This window comes from Patiria miniata, unplaced genomic scaffold, assembly GCF_015706575.1.
Source record: "Patiria miniata isolate m_02_andy unplaced genomic scaffold, ASM1570657v1 HiC_scaffold_3, whole genome shotgun sequence".
Lineage (NCBI taxonomy): Eukaryota > Metazoa > Echinodermata > Asteroidea > Valvatida > Asterinidae > Patiria > Patiria miniata.
In genome coordinates, this window is record NW_024037069.1 from 5771374 (window position 1) to 5791523 (window position 20150).

The following is a 20150-nucleotide window of genomic DNA, read 5'->3' on the forward strand; positions in this document are numbered from 1 at the left end:
AGATTCCAGGGGAAATTTAATACGAATTATGCTCGGTTTTTCCTATTTTTAAAATAGCGTCAAAATATATTCCAAAATATATTCTAGAGTAAAACATTTTCACAAAATAATGTAGGCCATGCGTTTTATTTTTTAAATACACGAAGAATTAATCGTCATCCCTTTTATATTGTCCCGGCCTCAGATAGAGAAAGACATCAAATAAATAGGGGGTATTTTATACGATTTAGTATGTCTTGTTCTCTCGATTTATTTTTAAAGTAAAACGATTTCAAACACCCTTGCCCATTAAGTTCTGAACTCTCAGTTAATTCTTTTGTAGATTCCAGGGGAAATTTTAATAAGAATTATGCTTAGTTTTTCCTAATTTTAAAAGGAATACGAATAAGATTATCAACAGCCCTTTGACTTCAAACTTAATTTCAAAATGTATTCCGAAATAATTATATTCTAGAGTAACATTTACAAAAAAATGTAGGCCATGCAGTTTTATTTTTTAAATAAGCGAAGAATAAAATCGTACTACAAAAAAAAGACATCGGGAGCCCTACATTTAATGAATTATTTGGATTTGGAATATCATTCCCCAATCGTTTAACTATGTGCATGTACACAACATGGAGGTTAAATTTCACGTTCAATTCAGTTTCCCACATTTTTCGCATAAAGTTTTCCCCTGTCTCTGAGAAAAAAAAAATGCCCAAATAAAATCTCAGCTCCGAACAGCCTTTCCAGAGAATGATTGATAGCCGCATTGTTCAAATTGATACAATGCCACTCTTGTTCGTTACAAAGCATATACATTTGGGTTCAGCTGTCCTTTGAGAACTTGCCGTCAGTAATTGGAAGATTCTTAGATGATAAACAGTGATAATAGTATCTCAGCCAATGAAATGAGCCGGTTGCCGGCAAATAAATATGCCATTGGTTGCTTTCATCACGGACCGTCTGCTTTCATGAATATGACTTCCTTCCACGCGCAACTGGAGTGATTAGCTATCTGAGCCACAGGTGCATGGCTGCATGCCCATCACATTCCAACCTGGTTGCTTAGAAATACTGTTGCTAGGAGGCTCCCCTGTGATGCCTGGGACTGCCAGTTGCGTAGCCAGAAATCTTGTATGTGACTATTTTGAAACCTTGTATGTGAAAGCGGCAGCTCAGGAATGCTGCCGCTTTCGGGAAATTTGTGCAGGCAAAGTTTTTCATATTTTGGAAATTGGAATTTGGATGTAGTTTGCATTTCCGTTAAATAAAAGGTTGTTTTTTTTGTTTTCTTTTTAAGAAAATCGGAGCCCCCCCCCCCAAAAAAAATACAAATAAACGATTTTCCTCTGGCCTTGACATTTCTTGAAGTGATTGGACAACACTTGCAGAATGCAGACGATTCATTTCGTCTTAAATTATTTAGCCTGCAGATTTCAAAAGAACATGGAAAAAATGGTGGTTATACTTAAAGTGTATACAAGTGTATATACAAAGTAAGTATATATGTGACCGCAGTTACCACACATTATGCTGGGACACAGGCGGCAGTCTTTTTGAAGTCTTGACTAAACGTTTAAACGTTACGAAAAATTTTTTTGCTAATATCATCAAATTTTTTATGACAGGAGAGGGGCAAAACGAAAAGGATATTATTAATGATGATGGAAGCAAAAAAAAAAAAAAAAATGAAACGACAATAACATCAACCAAAATGGGGTGGGGTGGGGGTAGGGGCTGCTTGGGGCAGGCTGTCCCCTAATGAAATTCAATTTATTTTATTTTATTTGTTTGCAAGGCAAATTTCTGGTTAGAAATGTATGTTTTAATAGTAAACTTGACTTTTTTTGGCTCGCTCGCTCCGCTCGCTCGCAAAATAACACATGTTCATTTTTTTTCACCCGGGGGCTGTCATCAGCACCTTCTAATTTTGGGGTTCATTTCAACTAACATCAACAGTGACTTTAAATTCTATATTTGATAGAAACAATTAGTGTTATTGAAATTAAAAAATAAACATTGTGAATTTTGCTTTTAATGGCTTAAAATACTCATGATGGAGAGAACATCTAAAATCGTAGAGCTTCCAGTGCCCTCAACCCCGCCCGCAAGGGATTTCGCGCTTCAGTCTCGTTATGCGTGCAACGCGCACAAAGTTTTTGTGCCCCCCCTTTTTGAAAATCCTGGATACCTCAGGCCATTAAAATTGAAACCCTAGACTGTTGTATGACATACCCGGTATTGTTTTACACGGCCTCATTTCGGAGATGATGAATGATCTCGTTGTATGTAATTAGTCTGCTCATTGAGCGTTTCAGTTTCCAGAATCTAGAATAAACGGAAAATGAAATAAGGCGCTCTAGTGCATTTCGTCCTCGATGGATCAAAACACGGAATTGTTTTTGTTCACCTACTGAGTCAAACAAAAGTTGGGGTGTTTTTTTCAACAAGTTTTTTTTTATTTAGGGCCTACACCTGGATTTTAGTTTTGATTACTTTCAAATTATATTTATCTTCTTTGCGTTTATAAACATTTTATTCCAGTGACGTAATCAAGGAGGGAGCATGAGGAACGAACCCGCTCGAGGCCTGCCCCCAGTCCCTTGTGCCCCTCCTCAGAATTTTTGGGAAGGCAAACACGAACTCTTGATCGGCAAACTCCCATGACATGCATTAGCCTATTTGTATAGAACGTCATGGTCCAGTGGTTACGGCGTTTGACTCGATGTACGAAGGTGCGTGGGTTCGAACCGTACCAGGAACTTGGTGTTTGTGCCCTTGGGCAAGACACTTAACTATAATTGCCTCTCTCCACTCAGGAGTATGAATGGGTACCTGTGAGGGTCGAGGACCGATTGAGCGCTGATATCGGTGCCGCGTGGTCCCAAGGCCTGATGAACAGGGTGATAATTGTAAAGCGCTTTGAGATCGTTGATGCGATGGAAAGCGCTATATAAGCACAATTATTATTATTCATTATTGTTATTTGAGGTGTCAGACACAATAAGAGAACGCTCATTGATTTGGGTAACTCTTTTGTTTTTACCCAAACAAAACTGCGCCCTCCTAGGTGCCCCTCCCTTACCAAGTGAGGCCATTAATTAAAGTGCCCCCCCCCCCCCCATCACGCGCCATTTGTTTTCAGAACCTTCAGATCTGCCAAACCCGTAATCGTTTACCTGCAAAAATACAGGTTACAGTGCGTTGGTGTTTTTTTCCCAATAGAGGCAGAACGGGGAGGAAAAACAACCACAGGGGTGGGGTTCCATCTGATGAATGGTGCGATGTCACTGACGGATAAAACTGCCAGATACAACTGCCCTCATATTTGGGATTTGGTTTCGTGTGTCCCGTGCACAATTCCTTAAACCATTGTCTTAATACTAATTTAAAACTCCATTTATTCACCTCGCTCCCAGCGCACTCTGGATGCATGACGGGTAACGGGACTGACTATCGTGATCAGGCTATGTTCACGGAGAGTGGCTACAGCTGCCTACATTGGGATCAGGTACAAGACCAAGACGTGAACTCAACCTCGTACCCAGATGCAGGTATATCACAAAAGTGTAATTTTCCTATATTGAAAGCGACTGCTAAAAGGGAAATGCCTTAAGGTTTCTATCAAGCAAAACCACATCCGTCAAAGACTAGATAACGCTGGGGTAAAATAGGTCCATCATGAATCTTCATTCAAACGGTTTGAAATGTGGAATGTAGAATATTCAATTCTCTTTATATTTTTGATTTGAGAGTGATAATGTTACATGTCGAAATCAACCAGCCCGTTGCGTGAAGGCAAACCGGCAGTATAATCTCGCATAATTATCAAAACATCAAGTCATTCCAATCATGGTTTTCACAATTTTTCGTGCATTTTAAAGGTAGTATTGGTGGTATATACACCTATGTTCCGACACACCTATGTTCCTACCCATCTATGTTCCGACACACCTATGTTCCGACACCCCTATGTTCCGCCTAACGGGTTGTCGGAAAAGGGGTGTCGGAACTTAGCAGTTACCATATAGAGCAATCCGGACACGCTGTCAATTCTATCACGAAGACCCTCTTCAACTGTTCTAGCTGTTGTTCAGAAAATCCGTTACGGAGCAGTTTGCTTTGTATCGGTGCCTTTGTCATCCTCTCCAGACTTTGCCTTTTCACATCAGATGTTTTGTGATTTTGGCGCCAACGGATGAGTCAGTGGCCATTGTGTGACATAATAATGCATTTTGCCTTTGAAATGGTCGACGAAATAAAATGAAAAGACATGAAATATACCGCTAATTGAGACCCATAATAGGCCTATACAAACAGATGGGGGTATTGATTCCACGCTGGCGATCCTGCCTTCATGTTTGCAACTGTACCAGTAAATTGTTTTTTTCTGCATTACAATGTCATCGTACTTTGTAAAATAAAGCCTTAAGGTATATGGCTCGCTCAGCTATTCGGATAAGGTCATGGTCGAATATAAATAACAAACAGGGTGCCATGCCTGCAAAAATGTGTGTAACAAAGATGCATCTATCCCCTCCCGTTTTGTTTCTCACTCATCAATACCGTATGCACGACGCCTGTAGTTACTAATAAGTTATTAAACAACATCCGTAACACTTAATATCCGTAACAGTTGTTATTTAAACAACTGAAGAATAAAACATGTCTCATTTGGTTACAAATAAAATGCCATGGATATTATGATCGATCCATTAATCCTAATTAGCCGAATAAAGGGCCTACAATAATTGAAAGTATTACTGACAAAGCGTGTAGAATTATGAACAAAATATGCATAAATAGCACTAACAAACCGATTTTTACACTGCATGACATTCTACTATAGGTTTTCCCGACTATTTCAAAACATAGTCTAGCATTCAATTTCGTCCGAGACAAATTTCACATGCTTTTAACAAAACCAATTTAGTCATTTACCATTCCATTTCAACGTTTGGTCACCCTCTTTAGTCACCCGGTCGAGAATATTCGTCATTACAGATCAAATTTGTCTAAGCTGTTGCCGAGTGGCAGCATTCAGAGATCGAATTCGTCTCATATAAATCAATTAGAGGAATTTAATTTCTGAATAACAAGGTTTGACGTAGACGAGACGAAATCGAATACTCCGGGACAAAAACGTGTTCTTATTCTTTGAATTTGCTTGAACTGAATTTGAACTTGTCTGGCAAAGACGAAACTAAACATTGGAAGTGCATATAGATCGATGTTGATTCACGTATGTGAATATTAGAAACGATGAATTCGAATGATAAACGTTTTAAAATAGCCGGCAAACCTACAGTAGAAACAGATCAATTGTGTTTAATTGTAAATTAAAGATAATATAGGTTTCCCGGCTAATTTTAAACATTTTTCGTTCGAATTCACCGATTCGTATATTCAAATTCGTCCAGCAACATCGATTTAGTGCACTTCTAATATTTAATTTCGTCTTTTGTCAGACAATTTCAAATTCGGTTCAAGCAAATTCAAACAATGAGCGCACGTTTTCGACCCGGAGTATTCGATTTCGTCTCGTCTACGCCGAATCGTGTTCAGAAATCAAATTCGTCTAATTGATTTATATATGACGAATATTATATCTAAATGCTGCCATTTGGCAACAGCTTAGACCTGGACTTGGATCTGTAATGACGAATTTGATCTGTAATGACGAATATTCTCGACCGCGTTGACTTAATAGGGTGATCAAACTTTATAATTGAATGGTAAATGACTAAAGTGATTTTGTTAAAAGCTTGTGCAATTTTTCGCGGACGAAATTAAATGATATAGGCTAGTTGGTGAATTTGAGTGAAAAATCTTTTAAAATAGCCGGGAAAACCTATACATCGATCAACACAATGCACTTTTCCCATCCCCCCTTAATTGAATGTAGGCGTAGGCCTACTGTTTTAGGTTTTTTAGTTGTTCAATTTGTGTGGATAGCGGCCACGTCATGGAGCAGCTTTTGGCCGCGTGATGGCGACTGTCATTGAAAAAGACAACAAATTCTTTTAGAAAAAAATGGGTAGGCCCTGGCCCTATATAGGTAAATCCTTTCTTTTCACTAATCCATTTTTTACAACAGGTTTAGATGAGAACTACTGTCGCAACCCCGACAATAGCACTGGACCATGGTGCTACTATCGAGACCAAGATATGCAAATTAGGAGAAATTTCTGCCCAATAGAAACATGTGAGTATACACTTTATGGTATCAGCATGCTTTTAAGATTGGTGGCAGACATGATAAAACCAACAAAATTAGCCATGCAGGCATAGTTTTTGTCTTTGCATGTGAAAAAAAAGAAGCAGAAAAAAGAACACAAAACAATTTGTACGTGACAATTATTGAGGGATGCGATTCAGTGCCACTGAGGATGACGTCATCGGTCCCTTACCGCCCACTTGTGGCTCGAGTGGTAAGGTAAACCACAAAAGACATTGACAAAAAAATAATGTTCCCTGCAAATGACGAGCCTTTATACTGACAATCCATTAATATCAATTCATCCTTCGCCATCTGGCTCAGTCCTTGGCGTCGTGTTTTATTATTAATATTTTGCCTGAACTTACGTGTACGACAGTGTGGGGATTCGAGAGAAAAAAAGATGAGAACGGTGTATGTATGGCCGATACCATTATATTTTACGTTACTTTTTTAGTGTTAGTGTAAGGATGAGAAATATTCCCATTTTCATGTGTATTTTAATACCTTGCTTTATTATGTTTCGCGTGACAAACAATTAAATATAGGTTTTCCCGGCCAATTTCCTAATGTTCATTCAGTTCTGAAAATCGGTCATTCATTTTCGTCTGAATTTGAGAATCTCTCTGAACACGCGTTTCATTTTCGCTACCAGAGCATTCGATTCCATTTCAGTTCAATCATTTAGTGATTGAGCAGCACTTTTCGTTTATGTCCATTCAGATTCGTTTACAAGACTTCATTTTTGCTTTTAGAGGGCGTTTTCAAACATTCACCATTCTATTCACGTTTAGTTTAATGCCATCGGCACCAGATACAATGTAATAGTGGTTTCTTTTTTTCATTAACCGTCATTCAAATTAGTTGTACCTGAAATCAATTCAGAAAAGGTATGCTTGCGTAAATGAATGCACAGGTAACGTAATTGGCCGTCTGTTTCTCAAAACCGAATGCACGGACAATGAAAACGATTGAACTTTCGTTGAATTGAAATGGGATTCAAGACGTGCATTCAACTTCACACGAAAACGGATGACCGATGTTCAGAAGTGAATGAACATTTCACGAAATTGGCCGGGAAAACCTATATTTTACCTAACAAAACATTCACTGTAGGATCAGTTCACAGTACGAATAAGCGACTGCAGTGCAGTTGCTGACATTAACAGTGGAAAGTTTCTGAAATGGGGGGGGGGGGGGAGGAAGGCTTCTGAAATGGGGGGGGGGGTGGGAGGAAGGCACAACATACCTTTCTTTGGTTGGCATTTTGGCCAAACAAGGGTTAGTAAATTCTGATTAAAGTATGAATGTCAGCGTTGCAAGAATATTTAGTAATGTTTCAAAACGTACTCCACCAAGACTTAATACAGATGCCTTTTTCTTACATGACGAGGGTGTTAATATGGAGTTAGATAAATCTCTTGTCAAAACGGCTTAGATTTTTTAAGTGTATGCCCGGCGCAACCAGGATTTGGCTGGGGGGGGGGGGGGGGTTGGCTTGTTTGGGGTTTTTTTTTTGGGGGGGGGGGGGACTATTTTGACGTTGGTGGCGCCACTTACACCCCAATTAAGATATTAAACTTCTCGAAAATAGGCCACATACATATCATCAAGGTCAATTCGTGGGACCAAAAAAAAATTGACCCCCAAAAATAATTAAAAATTGACAACATCTTGGGGCCCCCCCCCCCCCACCCCCCCCCCCAGGCCCCCCCCCCCCCCCCCCCCCCCCCTCCCAGGGTGCGCCACTGTGCCCTTTTGGCGTACAAAGTGGCGCTCGATGTTTACAAACGAAAGCAAGGTCTGTGTTTCTGCATCGGGGATCCGAAATCTATGGCTCGTGAAAAAAATAATAAACAGTGCGGCTGCTTGACGCCCCCCCCCCCCCCATTCCCTACTCCTGTGGCTTTCATAATTATGACAAAAATATGACAACATGAACATTAAAGTTCCACAAGTTAAATTGGTATCAAATTTAAAAGTCGAAGCTATCATCAATGAAATAAAATAAACTGTAATCGCCAGGCGAATCCGACGCCCTGTCGCAGTTCCAGCGCCACTACAAAATCTACATCCCGGCCAACAACAACAGATACCACCGGGGCTGGTGGTGGGACATGACGGCGGAGGACTGCGCCCGTTTCTGCCTGGAGGAGCGGACTTTCGTCTGCCGGTCCTTCGAGTATCGCGAGGAGTATTACTTCGACGATCGGAGGTGTATTCTGACGGATCAGAGCCTACACACGCTGGATATCTATCGGACCACCTCGAGCGGGATTTCCATAGATCTCTTCACTCGGATCGATAAAAGTAAGTATAATTTGCATAATGCTGTTCTGAGAGATGATTTTTGAGCGCAAAAATGGGCGGGAAACCAGTTTTAGTCTTGTGCAACTGTGAACTGAATTGTTTTTTTTCTTCAACATCTTCAACATTTTATAGTTTCTGGGAAAAAAAACATCTCCCTGGTAACGTTTTGATGACCGGAAAATAGGAATGAATCTTTTTATTTGCCTTTTTCCGGAATTGGGCCTTAAATTTAAAAACTAAAAAACTTTCAAAAAAGACAATTTGTTTTAAAGTTGCAAACATGATGTTTTTATCGGTTCATTTTTCTCAACTTATTACCTTACTTTAGACCAATGAGAGGACGGAATCATAACCACGCCTACTTTTGGGTATTTTACTACTGGGGGCTATTGTGAATAGTCGTAGCCGTAATGTTAAGGCTTTTCAGAAATTAGAAGTATGGTACCTTGACGTGCTGATATGACCGAACAACGAAGGATGCGCAACAGTAGCCTGGCTAATTTAAACTTGTATACAACACGTGCACGCATGACATCGACGGTCATGCATGACAGTACAGCGGACCTGCCGGTGGGAATTTTTGACTGTGAGTTTTCCAGTTGCTAATTACTTAGAAAAAACATGGATTGGATGGCCTAACTTGAGCCTAATTGGTTTCTAACATGATGTGAGGTTAATCTCCTGTCATTTGGAGAAAGAATCGCTTCAGTGGCAGTGCTTAATTAATGCTGAGCAGCAGCTTTGTAGATGAGTGTATGTTGCTTAAACTTGGCCCCATAAATGTGGCCTATTTACTGGACTGCCTCCCCATAAATGTGGCCTATTTACTGGACTGCCTCCGTAAACATAGGCCACACTTCCAGTTCCACATGTACAAAAACGTGTCGCACTTTGCCAAAATTTGATTTTCACATTTAGGCTTACTTTGTAGGTTTTTTTGCTTTAGAAGCATTCTCACCCTCTTTATAGGCTAATCATAAAGTGCTGCCTTTTTCAGATGTCTAATTTTTGTGAAATTTCATGTTGAAATTTTGATACGCAAACGTGTGCAAATGTCATGAATGTATCTAGAAATTTCACGAAAAATGGACATCTGAAAAAGGCAGCACTTTCTGATTAGCCTTTTTAAAGAGGGTGAGTATGCTTCTAAAGCAAAAAAACCCTACAAACTAAGCCTAAATGTGAAAATCAAAATTTGGCAAAGTGCGACACGTTTTTGTACATGTGGATGTGTGGCCTATGTTTACGGAGGCAGTCCAGTAAATAGGCCACATTTATGGGGCTAGCTTAAACTAAGCCCAATTTACTGAGTTGACTAAGTTGGAACATGTAGGCCTTCCTGAATATGTGTCAAGTTTTTATTTTCACATTTAGACTTTGTTTGTAGTTTATTTATGCTTTATTTTACACGAAATGTAGACGTCTGATAAGGGGGGGGGGAATAATTTCCTATCACTTTAAAGAGATTGAGTGTGCTTCTAAAGCATTAATAATTACCACAAAGTCTAAATGTGAAAATAAAAACTTGACCAAGTTCTACATATTAGGTACATGTTCCAAGTGTGGCCTTTATTTACAGAGGTAGTCCAGTAAATTGGCCGCATTTATAGGGCTAAGATGAGTGATGAGTGGATATTCGTCTTGGACTTGTCTGCATACAATACTGTGTACAATGCAATCACGTCGGAAGTGTTTTGTTAGGCCTAATTAGTGAATCTCAGAAAGTTAACTGTATATCGCCGCTAGGTATCATCATCCAGTTTGACTTCACGCAAGAAATTAAGGTTGTGATGCAAGATGTTTTCCTAGGGCTGTCTTAAATTGGTATGAATTATGATGTTGTTTGATGGATAGTCTGAGTAACTTGGACCCAACTTATCGCCCTTTTTTAACATTTGGACATGGTCTGGCGATAGTGGGGTCCAAGCTAATAGTGCATGCCGAGCAACACAATTCTGTCACTGGCCCCAAAACCAACATTTTCCAACAAAAATATCAGATTTCACCTTCAAAATGGCCTCCAAATTACTAAATATGCCACCTGAGGTACAAGTAGACATTTGATGATTAAGATGGTTGTACTGATGTTTACTTATGATCCGGATAAAAAGTGAAATTTCCTGTTCAATTCGGAGAGCTCCCCTCGCGATTGTGAACACGTTAACGGAAACGCACTCGGGATACGGGGACCATCGAATGTACGCTGGGCATGAAGACCAAATTGTGTCGTTCAAATATTAACACGAGTCGGAAATTTAAAGGGAAAATACAACATTTGCAAATAACGAAAAATATAACTACCAAGTTTTTACGAAATACCTTACTAGGATGTTGGTAAATGACACTGTAAAACATCCTGTAAAATTATGGCACCTGGTGTGAAGTCATTTTCAAGAAAATGGTATTTTTGTATTCATTTCCAACAATGGTCGGCCGACCACCGTTGGAAAAACCTAACTATTTTTTTCAACTGCTCCAAATTTACCATTTGTTTCAGTCCAAATTGTGTTTGCTATTGGTTACATGTTCATGAACGAGTGCAGGCCAGTTAGACTGGTTCCCTTACCTCACAATTTTTCGGCATCTATAAATTGATCCATTTCAACTTTAATTGAGTCAGGGAACCAGACTACTTGAACATTTTGTTTTTCTTGGTTTTTCCAGCATTTTCGAACACAAAACTTCAAACATGTCAGTGTAACAATATTTGATCATATTATACTAACCCCTCAAATAGTTCATTTCTAAAAATTACTGCGAAAGCCAATGATGTACATTCCCTTTAACGTGTTCACGATCGCGAGGGGAGCTCTCCGAATTGAACGGGAAATTTCACTTTTTATCCTGATCATAAGTAAACTTCAGTACAACCATCTTAATCATCGATGTCTACTTGTACCTCAGGTGGTATATTTAGTAATTTTGAGGCCGTTTTGAAGGTGAAATCTGATGTTTTTTGTTGGAAAATGTTGGTTTTTGGGCCAGTGACAGAATTGTGTTGCTCGGCATGCACTATTAGCTTGGACCCAACTATCGCCAGACCATGTCCGATAAGTTGGGTCCAAGTTACTCGGACTATTTGATGGATAGGCCTTCATGTAAGTTCATGAATACTAATGGAAATCTAGGCCGCAGGTGCACTTGTGATAAATGAAGTAAACATGCTAGTGAGTGATTGATCGAATGGGATATGTTTAAAAAGCTCCATATATAATTCAATAACAAAACCAGTCATGCCAGTTCAACTTCAGTATTCTAAATTAATATACGCTTGCGCATTTCAACATTTCAAGTTCAACTTTTAAGATTGGACGTCCTGCATAGAATCCACAGCATGAATGCTGTTGTTATGTACTACAAGACTATAGTCCGATCAAACTGACCCTAGGCACTTAATGTTGCTTTTTTTTATTTTGACATGATTTTGCGATAAGTAGGCCAGACGGTCCCCCCCCAATAAGGCGCCACCATAAGTAGGGTTACTCCGACATGTACATGTATAGCTCTAGACCCGTGAACGTGGCGTTGTATACAACGCCACGCTGTTGTGTATTTTGGAACCTACATGTAGCGAAATCGATCCGCCATACATAATTTCGTATGGATGTTGAGTACTTACCTAGAAATCTAAATTTGCCTTTCTCGCGTGTTCAGGATGTGTCATTTCGACGAAATTTGCCATCAATGAAGACCCATACGAACGTGTAGAAATTAGATTTTAACCTGACAAGTGACCCTGACAAATGACCCTGGACGAGTACCCAAGGAATGCCCGGAGCGTCAGTGCGATACCAAATTATCCGCAGCATTTATCAGGTAGTAAATCACATGCATCAGGAGGAGGTTGCAGGACTTCGACGCCGAGATCTTGCCAGATTTTACCTCGAATTTCGTTTGAATGCCAGATTTGGCGTAAAAGCAGATTTCAACATGTTCAAGAAAGCTTGATAGGGCCTATGTGAATACTTATCACACGGTAAGGCAGTGTTCAGTCTTTGTCACGGAAGGACGATTTCGCTTGGTTCGAACATGTACAAGAGCGTGGCGTAGTTTACAAGCCATGTTCACGGGTCTAGTATAGCTCTAAAGTCTGCCACGTGCATGATAATAAGGGAATAAAGGTGTGCTTGGCCAGTTTTACACAAGTCCGTTTAAGACCAGCAGGGGAAATGGACGTTGATATTATTGACAACCAGTCCCCATAATACCGGTCAAGCACACTTCCCCTTCATAAATACCTTTTTGGTAAACATGGTGAAAGAGGCAAAACAAGTCAAAAAAATATTTCCAACAATTTTACTTCATGTTTTTTTAAACACCCCTCTAACTATGTATAGTATATGTGCCTCTCGGGAGAAGTGGTAAACAAAAATATGTAGATTGGCGCGTACTGTTCATGTAGGGCGAACTGCGCGATGTGGCCCATGTTTTATAAACCGTTTAAAACCACTCACATGATGGGCTCTATAAATGAGTAAACTGTCTTAAGAATTTATGAATAGCAGGTAACAACGAACTTGAAGTTGATGGATGGATTTCCGAGCTTTAAACAGGAAAGTGTGCAGATGGAAGTTTCTATCTTTTTACAGGAAGGAAAAATTGGTAAATTCAGATTCATTTGTGTTTATGCAGAAGTAGAAATTGCTTTATCTTGGTGTGCACATGCACAGTTGGAATACCAGACTTGCCTTTTGCTACAAATGTAGCACCTTAAATATGTCTCAAATACTGGACTTCCTCCATATTTTGTAGCCCGAATAACTTGGACCCTACTTATCGCTGATAGTATCGCCACACCATATCCAAATGTTAGTAGGGTTACTCGAAAACATGTGTCATGTGTAGCCAATATACAATCTTTCTAACCCAAGAATTTGAGTAACATACTGCTGTCGTTGCGTTAAGAACGTTGTTTGAGAAAAAAATGTGCACTTGTTTCAGAGCTTCAATATTTGAAGTTGAACAGAGTGCATGCCCGTGATTCAGTTGTGTGACAACTGACACCATGAACATGACACGTGTGAAGTGCTCAACACATAGATGTATATATGGCAAAAATCCCTGCCACTTATGTGTACGTGACGTGAAGGGGCAACAAAGTAATGTACAATCTTCCTGTCCGGCCTGAGGAATGAATTTCAAAATGTGTCAAGACGTTTACTCATGGCATACTGTCATTGCAATAAGAGCAAAAGTGCACTCACTTATACTTGTCCCATTGCGCAGGATGCATGCAGCGTGATTTCTTTGTGTGATGCAGGACTCGTAATGCTTACACTTGACAAGACGGAGACACAACTTGAGTATTATGGATCTGTTGCCCCCCTTGAAATATTTGTGCGTTTTCAGTTAGAAAGTACTCGCAAGAGTTGGTGAAGATTGGGACTTGACAATTGGAACGTGACAATTGGAACATGACAACTCGACACATTGAGGCAGTTACTGCTGGAAAGGTGACAGGTCATGCAGGTAGACAAAATAAAGGGAAGATACAACGTTTGCAAACATCACAAAACGAAGTGATCATATTATCACGAAAACCCTTACTGGATTGTAAGCGAATGACAGTCTAAAGCATCCTGTAAAATCGTGGCTCCTGGTGTGCTGACATTTTCAAGAAAATGGTATTTTTCCAACGCTGGTTGGCCGACCAGCGTTGGAGAAAACTGGCTTTTTTTTCAAAAACAACTCCTAATTTTTCCTAATTAGTTATTCCGCATTTTCTTTGCAACTGATTACACACCTGTGAAGGGGTACCAGCCTACTAGACTGATTCTTTGACCTTACAATTCCCCAAAGTCTATAAATTGTTCCGTTTCATCTTAAGTGGGGTCAGGGAACCAGACTATAAGAACATGATTGGTTTTCTTAGTTTTTCCAGCATCTACTAGCCGAAAACGTGCAATAAGTCATTTTAACAATATTTGCTATATGTTACTGATCCTCCAAATTCATTTATTTCTGAAAATTGCAGCAAAAGCAAATGCTGTACATTCTCTTTAAAGTGTCATGCACTTTCAAGATGAAATTAAGGTCAGATATATATATCGGACTTTCATGGACAAATCTCATCTTTGTTCACACAACTCTTGTACTGTAATTGCATCGGACTGCATGTGACAGCTCAAAATGGATTGTGCAGAGTCACTTAGTCTGAGCAGGTTTGTGAATCACCGCCTTAACGTGAACTATCAGATGTACTAGTCTCAAAAGTTTGACTTAGTTTGATCAGAGTTGTAATGACTCGAGTCAATGACTCGACTCGAGTCCGACTCGAGTCACAATTTTTGGTGACTCGACTCGACTCGAGTCCCTAAGGGCAAATGACTCGACTCGACTCGAGTCCCTTATCAGAATGACTCGACTCGGCTCGAGGAAGGCTAATGAGACTCGAGTCCCAAAAATAAAAGCAAAACTTTGCGAAAAATATTTGCAATGACTTACGCCGGTGCCGGTTTTTGTTCACGTCACATTAGAATGTTCGCGACTAATGTATACATGTACATACGTGGTTTGATCAGTGTCCACATTAGTTGAATGACGATCAGCTGGCACCCCCTTTTTATTTCACATGTAGTAGCCCGAATGTAAAATTTAAAAAGCCAAAAAATGACTTTCTCTCTTGTGTTTATTTATTGTATAGCACGCTCAAATATTTGTGACTCGAATTGACTCGAGCTAAATACATGACTCGACTCGACTCAACTCGACTACACACTGTGACTCGACTCAACTCGACCGTCTTGACCTTATGACTCGACTCGACTCGAGTCACTTCTTTAAAATGACTCGACTCGACTGGAGTCACAAAAATCAGTGACTCGTTACAACTCTGAGTTTGATCAAGGTTTGATGTATTGTCTAAGGCTATTGATTGCTGCTTTATTGTATATGAAGCCCACCAGCCTACGTAAAAGTATGTACATGTAGCCTGCAAACCCAAAACCCTAGCCAAAGTTTGTAAATGTAGCTCAATATGTCACCTGTGTATGTTGCTTCTATCAGTCCATGAAGGGATATCTTGGAACTGGTCTTGAATTGGATCTGCATGCAGGGTTGCAGTAGTCTAGTCAGTGGGGAAAATTATCTTAGCGACAACCCAGAATGTCAAGTTTGATTACTGCCCGTGTTACCTTCAAAGGCAAGGGACCGTAAGTGTAATGCCTACACTGCAAAGTCTGAGAACTACATGTATGCACTCTGATAATAATATTGTTGTAATATTGAGTCAGTCACATCACCCAAAGGCATGCAGTCACTCAAAATCATGCAGTCTGGAGTCACTGAAATTAATTGTGACAAAGACTTTCACTTTGTTAGTGGTCTTCTCCTATTACTTGTGGCCTGGCTTGTCATTGGACTTGTTATTTACTTGTAATCCATTGCAGCACTGACTCTCCTCAGTCCTTAGATCTGGCCGTCTTCTTGATTTGCCATGGGCTGTATCTCTTAAACCAGGCTTCTATGCTCAAAACATTAGCTATATATGCTGAGCCTTAGCGCCAATCTTGTTTGTCGAATTGTGACTTAAGGACGTAACCCCGGAAGCATGAATGAGTAGTCTGCAGCCAAAGTCTACAGAATTTTGTAAAAATGAGACGTCGGATTTGTTAATAATGCCTAAATTAGCTTGAATACAATCCATCTTTGTCGGGCATTTAATAATGTGTTCATGCAGTATTGCCGTTTACACATGCTCTATAAACCATCCATGTTCAAACAGCACTGCAATTTTAATATGTCACAGTATGACTCGGGCTAATCACCATGTCAATATAGTCTCCTTACACTTGACAGTTCAAAAGCATAATGAACTTCATCACAGAAAAGGTATTACATACATGTATAGTGCCTTGATTACCCTTAAAATGATCATCTATCAAACATGGCACTGACTGAATCGACCTAAACATGAGGCTTATGACTTTAATTAATGTTGTTGGCTCCAAAGGTAATGGATTCTGTATAAGAGTTCTCCAAGCAACAAGTGCGTGCTCTCTATTAATTTATGTTGTACTTTTTGGTCCCCAACTGATGTGACACCACATCATTAGAAATGTCTGTGAACTGTTTGAATTCTTCATCATTATTGATTTCAAATGCCAACATATAACCAAGATACCAAATACTTCAACTGAAAGAAAATCAATTATTTCCAGATGTTTTGGAATACTGTCATTTGTAACATTCTACAGACTTTGAACTGGATGTGTCAATCATGGTTGTACCCTGGGTTGTTCTGAAAAAAACTGAGTTCAAAGAAGACTGAGTTCAAAGAAAATTTTATACAGACTGAAACATTTCTATTTTATTCCATTTTTCCCTGACTTTTTCCCCCCATAGTTTGCGATGCCTACCAAGCTAATGCGATTCCAGGTGAGTAGATCTCGACATATGATTTATTTAGAAAACTTGCGTACACTCCAATCCAAAATTCATATTTAATGTTGGGCTTTGAAAAAAGCAGAACATTTCAAGTTATATTACACATTGCCTAACAGTTACACAGATCATATTTGTTGCCAGCAAACTGGCCGTCATATGAATTCCCTGGGGGAACTTAACAACTGCGCGCCCGCGCACACAGGATGCGAGTGCGAAGCGACAAGGAAATGTTAGAAATAGGCCACTTTTTTGAAAAGATGATCGTGACAGATCAATCACTTATGCTAATATTTTTGTTCGTTCTCCCTCAGACAGTTTGATTTGTACATTATTTTATCATATAAATTTGATGTTTTTAAAATTAAATTTGTCTCCGGCAATTAGTGAAAATTTAAAGGAAAAGCATTTTCCCCTGTATATACTCCCGCGTTCTACGCACAGAATGTGCCTGGAAATATCTTGCAATCATACTGCGTGTTCTCTCCTAACTCAGCAGCCGCTGTGTCAAAACATTCCGTTCGCGCGGTGATACCGTGATACACATTACCAACCCTTGCCTATCACTGTTCCAAAATACATTGCGATTGGTCAATGTTAACCACCGGCATTTGGGCAATAACTATTTCTTGTCTAATCAAAACTTCTCTTTAAAACGTACAACTGCCTATATTGATCACACACGTTTGTGGCCGTGTGTGGAGGGCGCCCGTGCCCTGTGAGCATGCATTGGAAAGTACTTAAAGTTTCTGTGTGCATGTTTTTTATTTGGGAAATTTAGTCATACAATTTTGTGCAGGACAAATTCAGATGGATGGGGTACTTGTGCACGGAGCCCATATCATTACGTTTATGAAAACCTCTGTTCTATCCATTTCAATAAAATATGTTGTAACACAAAGCACCCAACGACTTCATGCTAATTTTGAAGTATTGGGCCGCAGGCATGCTCACATTTGCGTTTTCTGAGGTCACATTTTGATACTGTTACTCTCAATGCGAGTAATTAAAAGTCAACTCTCGTGTCCACAGGCATTGATTATGCTTTCAACAGGAGTTGTCCAGGTGGCATTTGTTTCCCCAAGCAGCCAATTTTTGGTTGTCACTGTGCTGTTGACATTCTCTTGAATCCGTCATTCACGGGGGAATAGTTAAGACACTGTCAGTGGCCACGGGCTTTTTTTTAATTAAAATGTTCCCTATCTCTGCTAAAAAGCAACACCTCTATTAGCCTTATGTGTATGTGTTGGGTTCAGAGATACCGGGTAGTTGGCTTTTAGCCAGAGTTGCTGCCATTAGGACGGCCATTTTTAGAGGGTATTAATCTTTTCCCAGGCTTGGGAATTTGCAAAATTACGACTTGGGATGATACGAGCGAGTTGGCTCACAGATGTTTTTTCCTAACTGTATTCATCGATTGCCCGAAGATCATTTCTTTCTGTAGTTTCTACTGCTGCATACTGCGTCCATTGGAGTTTAAACTGTTTGGAAAGCCCTTGAAAATTGGCTAATAGTACACTGGCATGCAACTTTTCCTCGGATCAGCTGATTTCCTCGTTTTTTTACTACACATGTGTGCCATTAAAAATAGAAAAACACTGTAAAAAGTCTTGGAAAGATTTGAATGCCTCTTCTTCTTTTTTGCCTTCCCAGTTTTGTGCCTGAGTACATTACTCTTTTTTTTTACTTTAAAGCAAAAACAAATGAGTTTAATATCCAAAGAACAAAGATTGGAAAGCTGTGTGATTTGTTTTGGTTTTTTTTGTATTTTGGGTTGGAAAAAAATTGATTGGACCAGGGCTTGCTATTTTATCAGAAAATTGTAATGTGATAAGGCAAAAAGAAAATAGTTTTGCTTCCGTTTCCCTACCTACCCTATTCTGACAGCCCGTACCCTAATTTTTTTATGGGCAAAATGAGGGGAAAAAACGAAACCCATTAATTTCTACCTTTTACCCTTGACAACACACAGACACCTCCATATGATTGTGCACAAAAAAAATTGGCAAAAAAAAAAAATTCCCTACCTACCTACCCTATTTTCAAATGCCATGTAATCGGAAGCAGAACCCTTTTTTTATGGCCAAACTATAGATGTTGTTCTTCTTGTAGTTATTCTTGTTTATAATCATTCTTGATTTGGGGCTTTCAGATAAGATTTGCGTCCAGATTTGTGCAGTATGAATATTATGATCCAATGTCTTTCCCAATTTAGGATTTGCGAAATTTGACACAAATTTTTGAATGTATTCTGGCTTAAAAACCTAGGTAAGAAACTGGTTAAAATCCAAGTGTCATTATATTGATAGTAACTTAGTTGTAGTTATTTGCTGTTACCCCTCTACTGTATGTGTTCTAGATGAGTGTCCGCTTCAACTGGGCATGGAGGATGGCACCATACCTGACGCTAACATCACAGCCTCCAGCTCTGCAGGTCCAGACCATGGGCCCGAGCACGCTCGCCTCGGGGGTCCGTCCTACTGGAAGCCGGACCCGAACGCTACCACCGACGGCGGCCACTGGTTACAGGTGTGCTTCCCGTCACGCATGCTGGTGTCTGGGGTCCTGATACAGGGAGGCGGGACTGGGGAGGAGGCGGGTTGGGTGGAGGACTTTGAGCTGGAGTACAACCAGGAGGGACTCAACTGGTGGAAGTACAGGGACTTCAGGGAATTTGATCGCGAACCGGAGATCATGGTGGGTTCCATTTTCATATGATTGCTTAAAAGCCCTCGCGGTACTGCATTCTCAGTTACACTTCACTATTGTCTCTCATGGTGAAAGCGCCATGATTATTGCACACTCTACTAATTGTTATGCTCTGATAAGCATATGAGCACCTGCCAGTGTGCACACCATGTGGAGGGTATTGGCATATTAAGTGACAGATAAAAAAACAAAAACAACATGTTGTAATATTCAAGTCTTTCTCTGTCTCATCATAGTATTTTAAGAAACAGTGGTGTGGATTTATGGAAGGTTGTGTTGCAAGAGCATTTTGTTTGGTTTTGCAAAATCAACGTGTGTAACCCTTTCACAGTTTCAGAAAGCCACAGAAAGTTTGAACTGTCAAAAGAAAAAGTGGAAGACACTTCTTCGTTTTCAGAAATGTGACTTGTTATATGTAAACCCCGAATAAAGGGTAGTTCTCAGAATAACAATTGATCTAGAACCATATATCAACTTTAAAAAATCCATTTTTAGGGCAAAACCTTAAAAATGTATTAGGGCTTCCCTTTTTAACATTTTGTTCCAT

At 39.7% G+C, this 20150-nt stretch overlaps 1 protein-coding gene across 1 annotated transcript in view; it reads left to right on the forward strand.

Annotated features, from left to right (window-relative positions):
• Positions 1 to 20150, forward strand: part of LOC119737135 — a 98263-nt gene that overhangs the window by 27890 nt on the left and 50223 nt on the right. The window contains exons 5-9 of the mRNA XM_038211252.1: positions 3405 to 3539; positions 6083 to 6190; positions 8228 to 8512; positions 16856 to 16888; positions 19254 to 19591. Of these exons, the coding sequence (XP_038067180.1) occupies positions 3405 to 3539; positions 6083 to 6190; positions 8228 to 8512; positions 16856 to 16888; positions 19254 to 19591 (899 nt within the window). The remainder of the gene's footprint in view (positions 1 to 3404; positions 3540 to 6082; positions 6191 to 8227; positions 8513 to 16855; positions 16889 to 19253; positions 19592 to 20150) is intronic.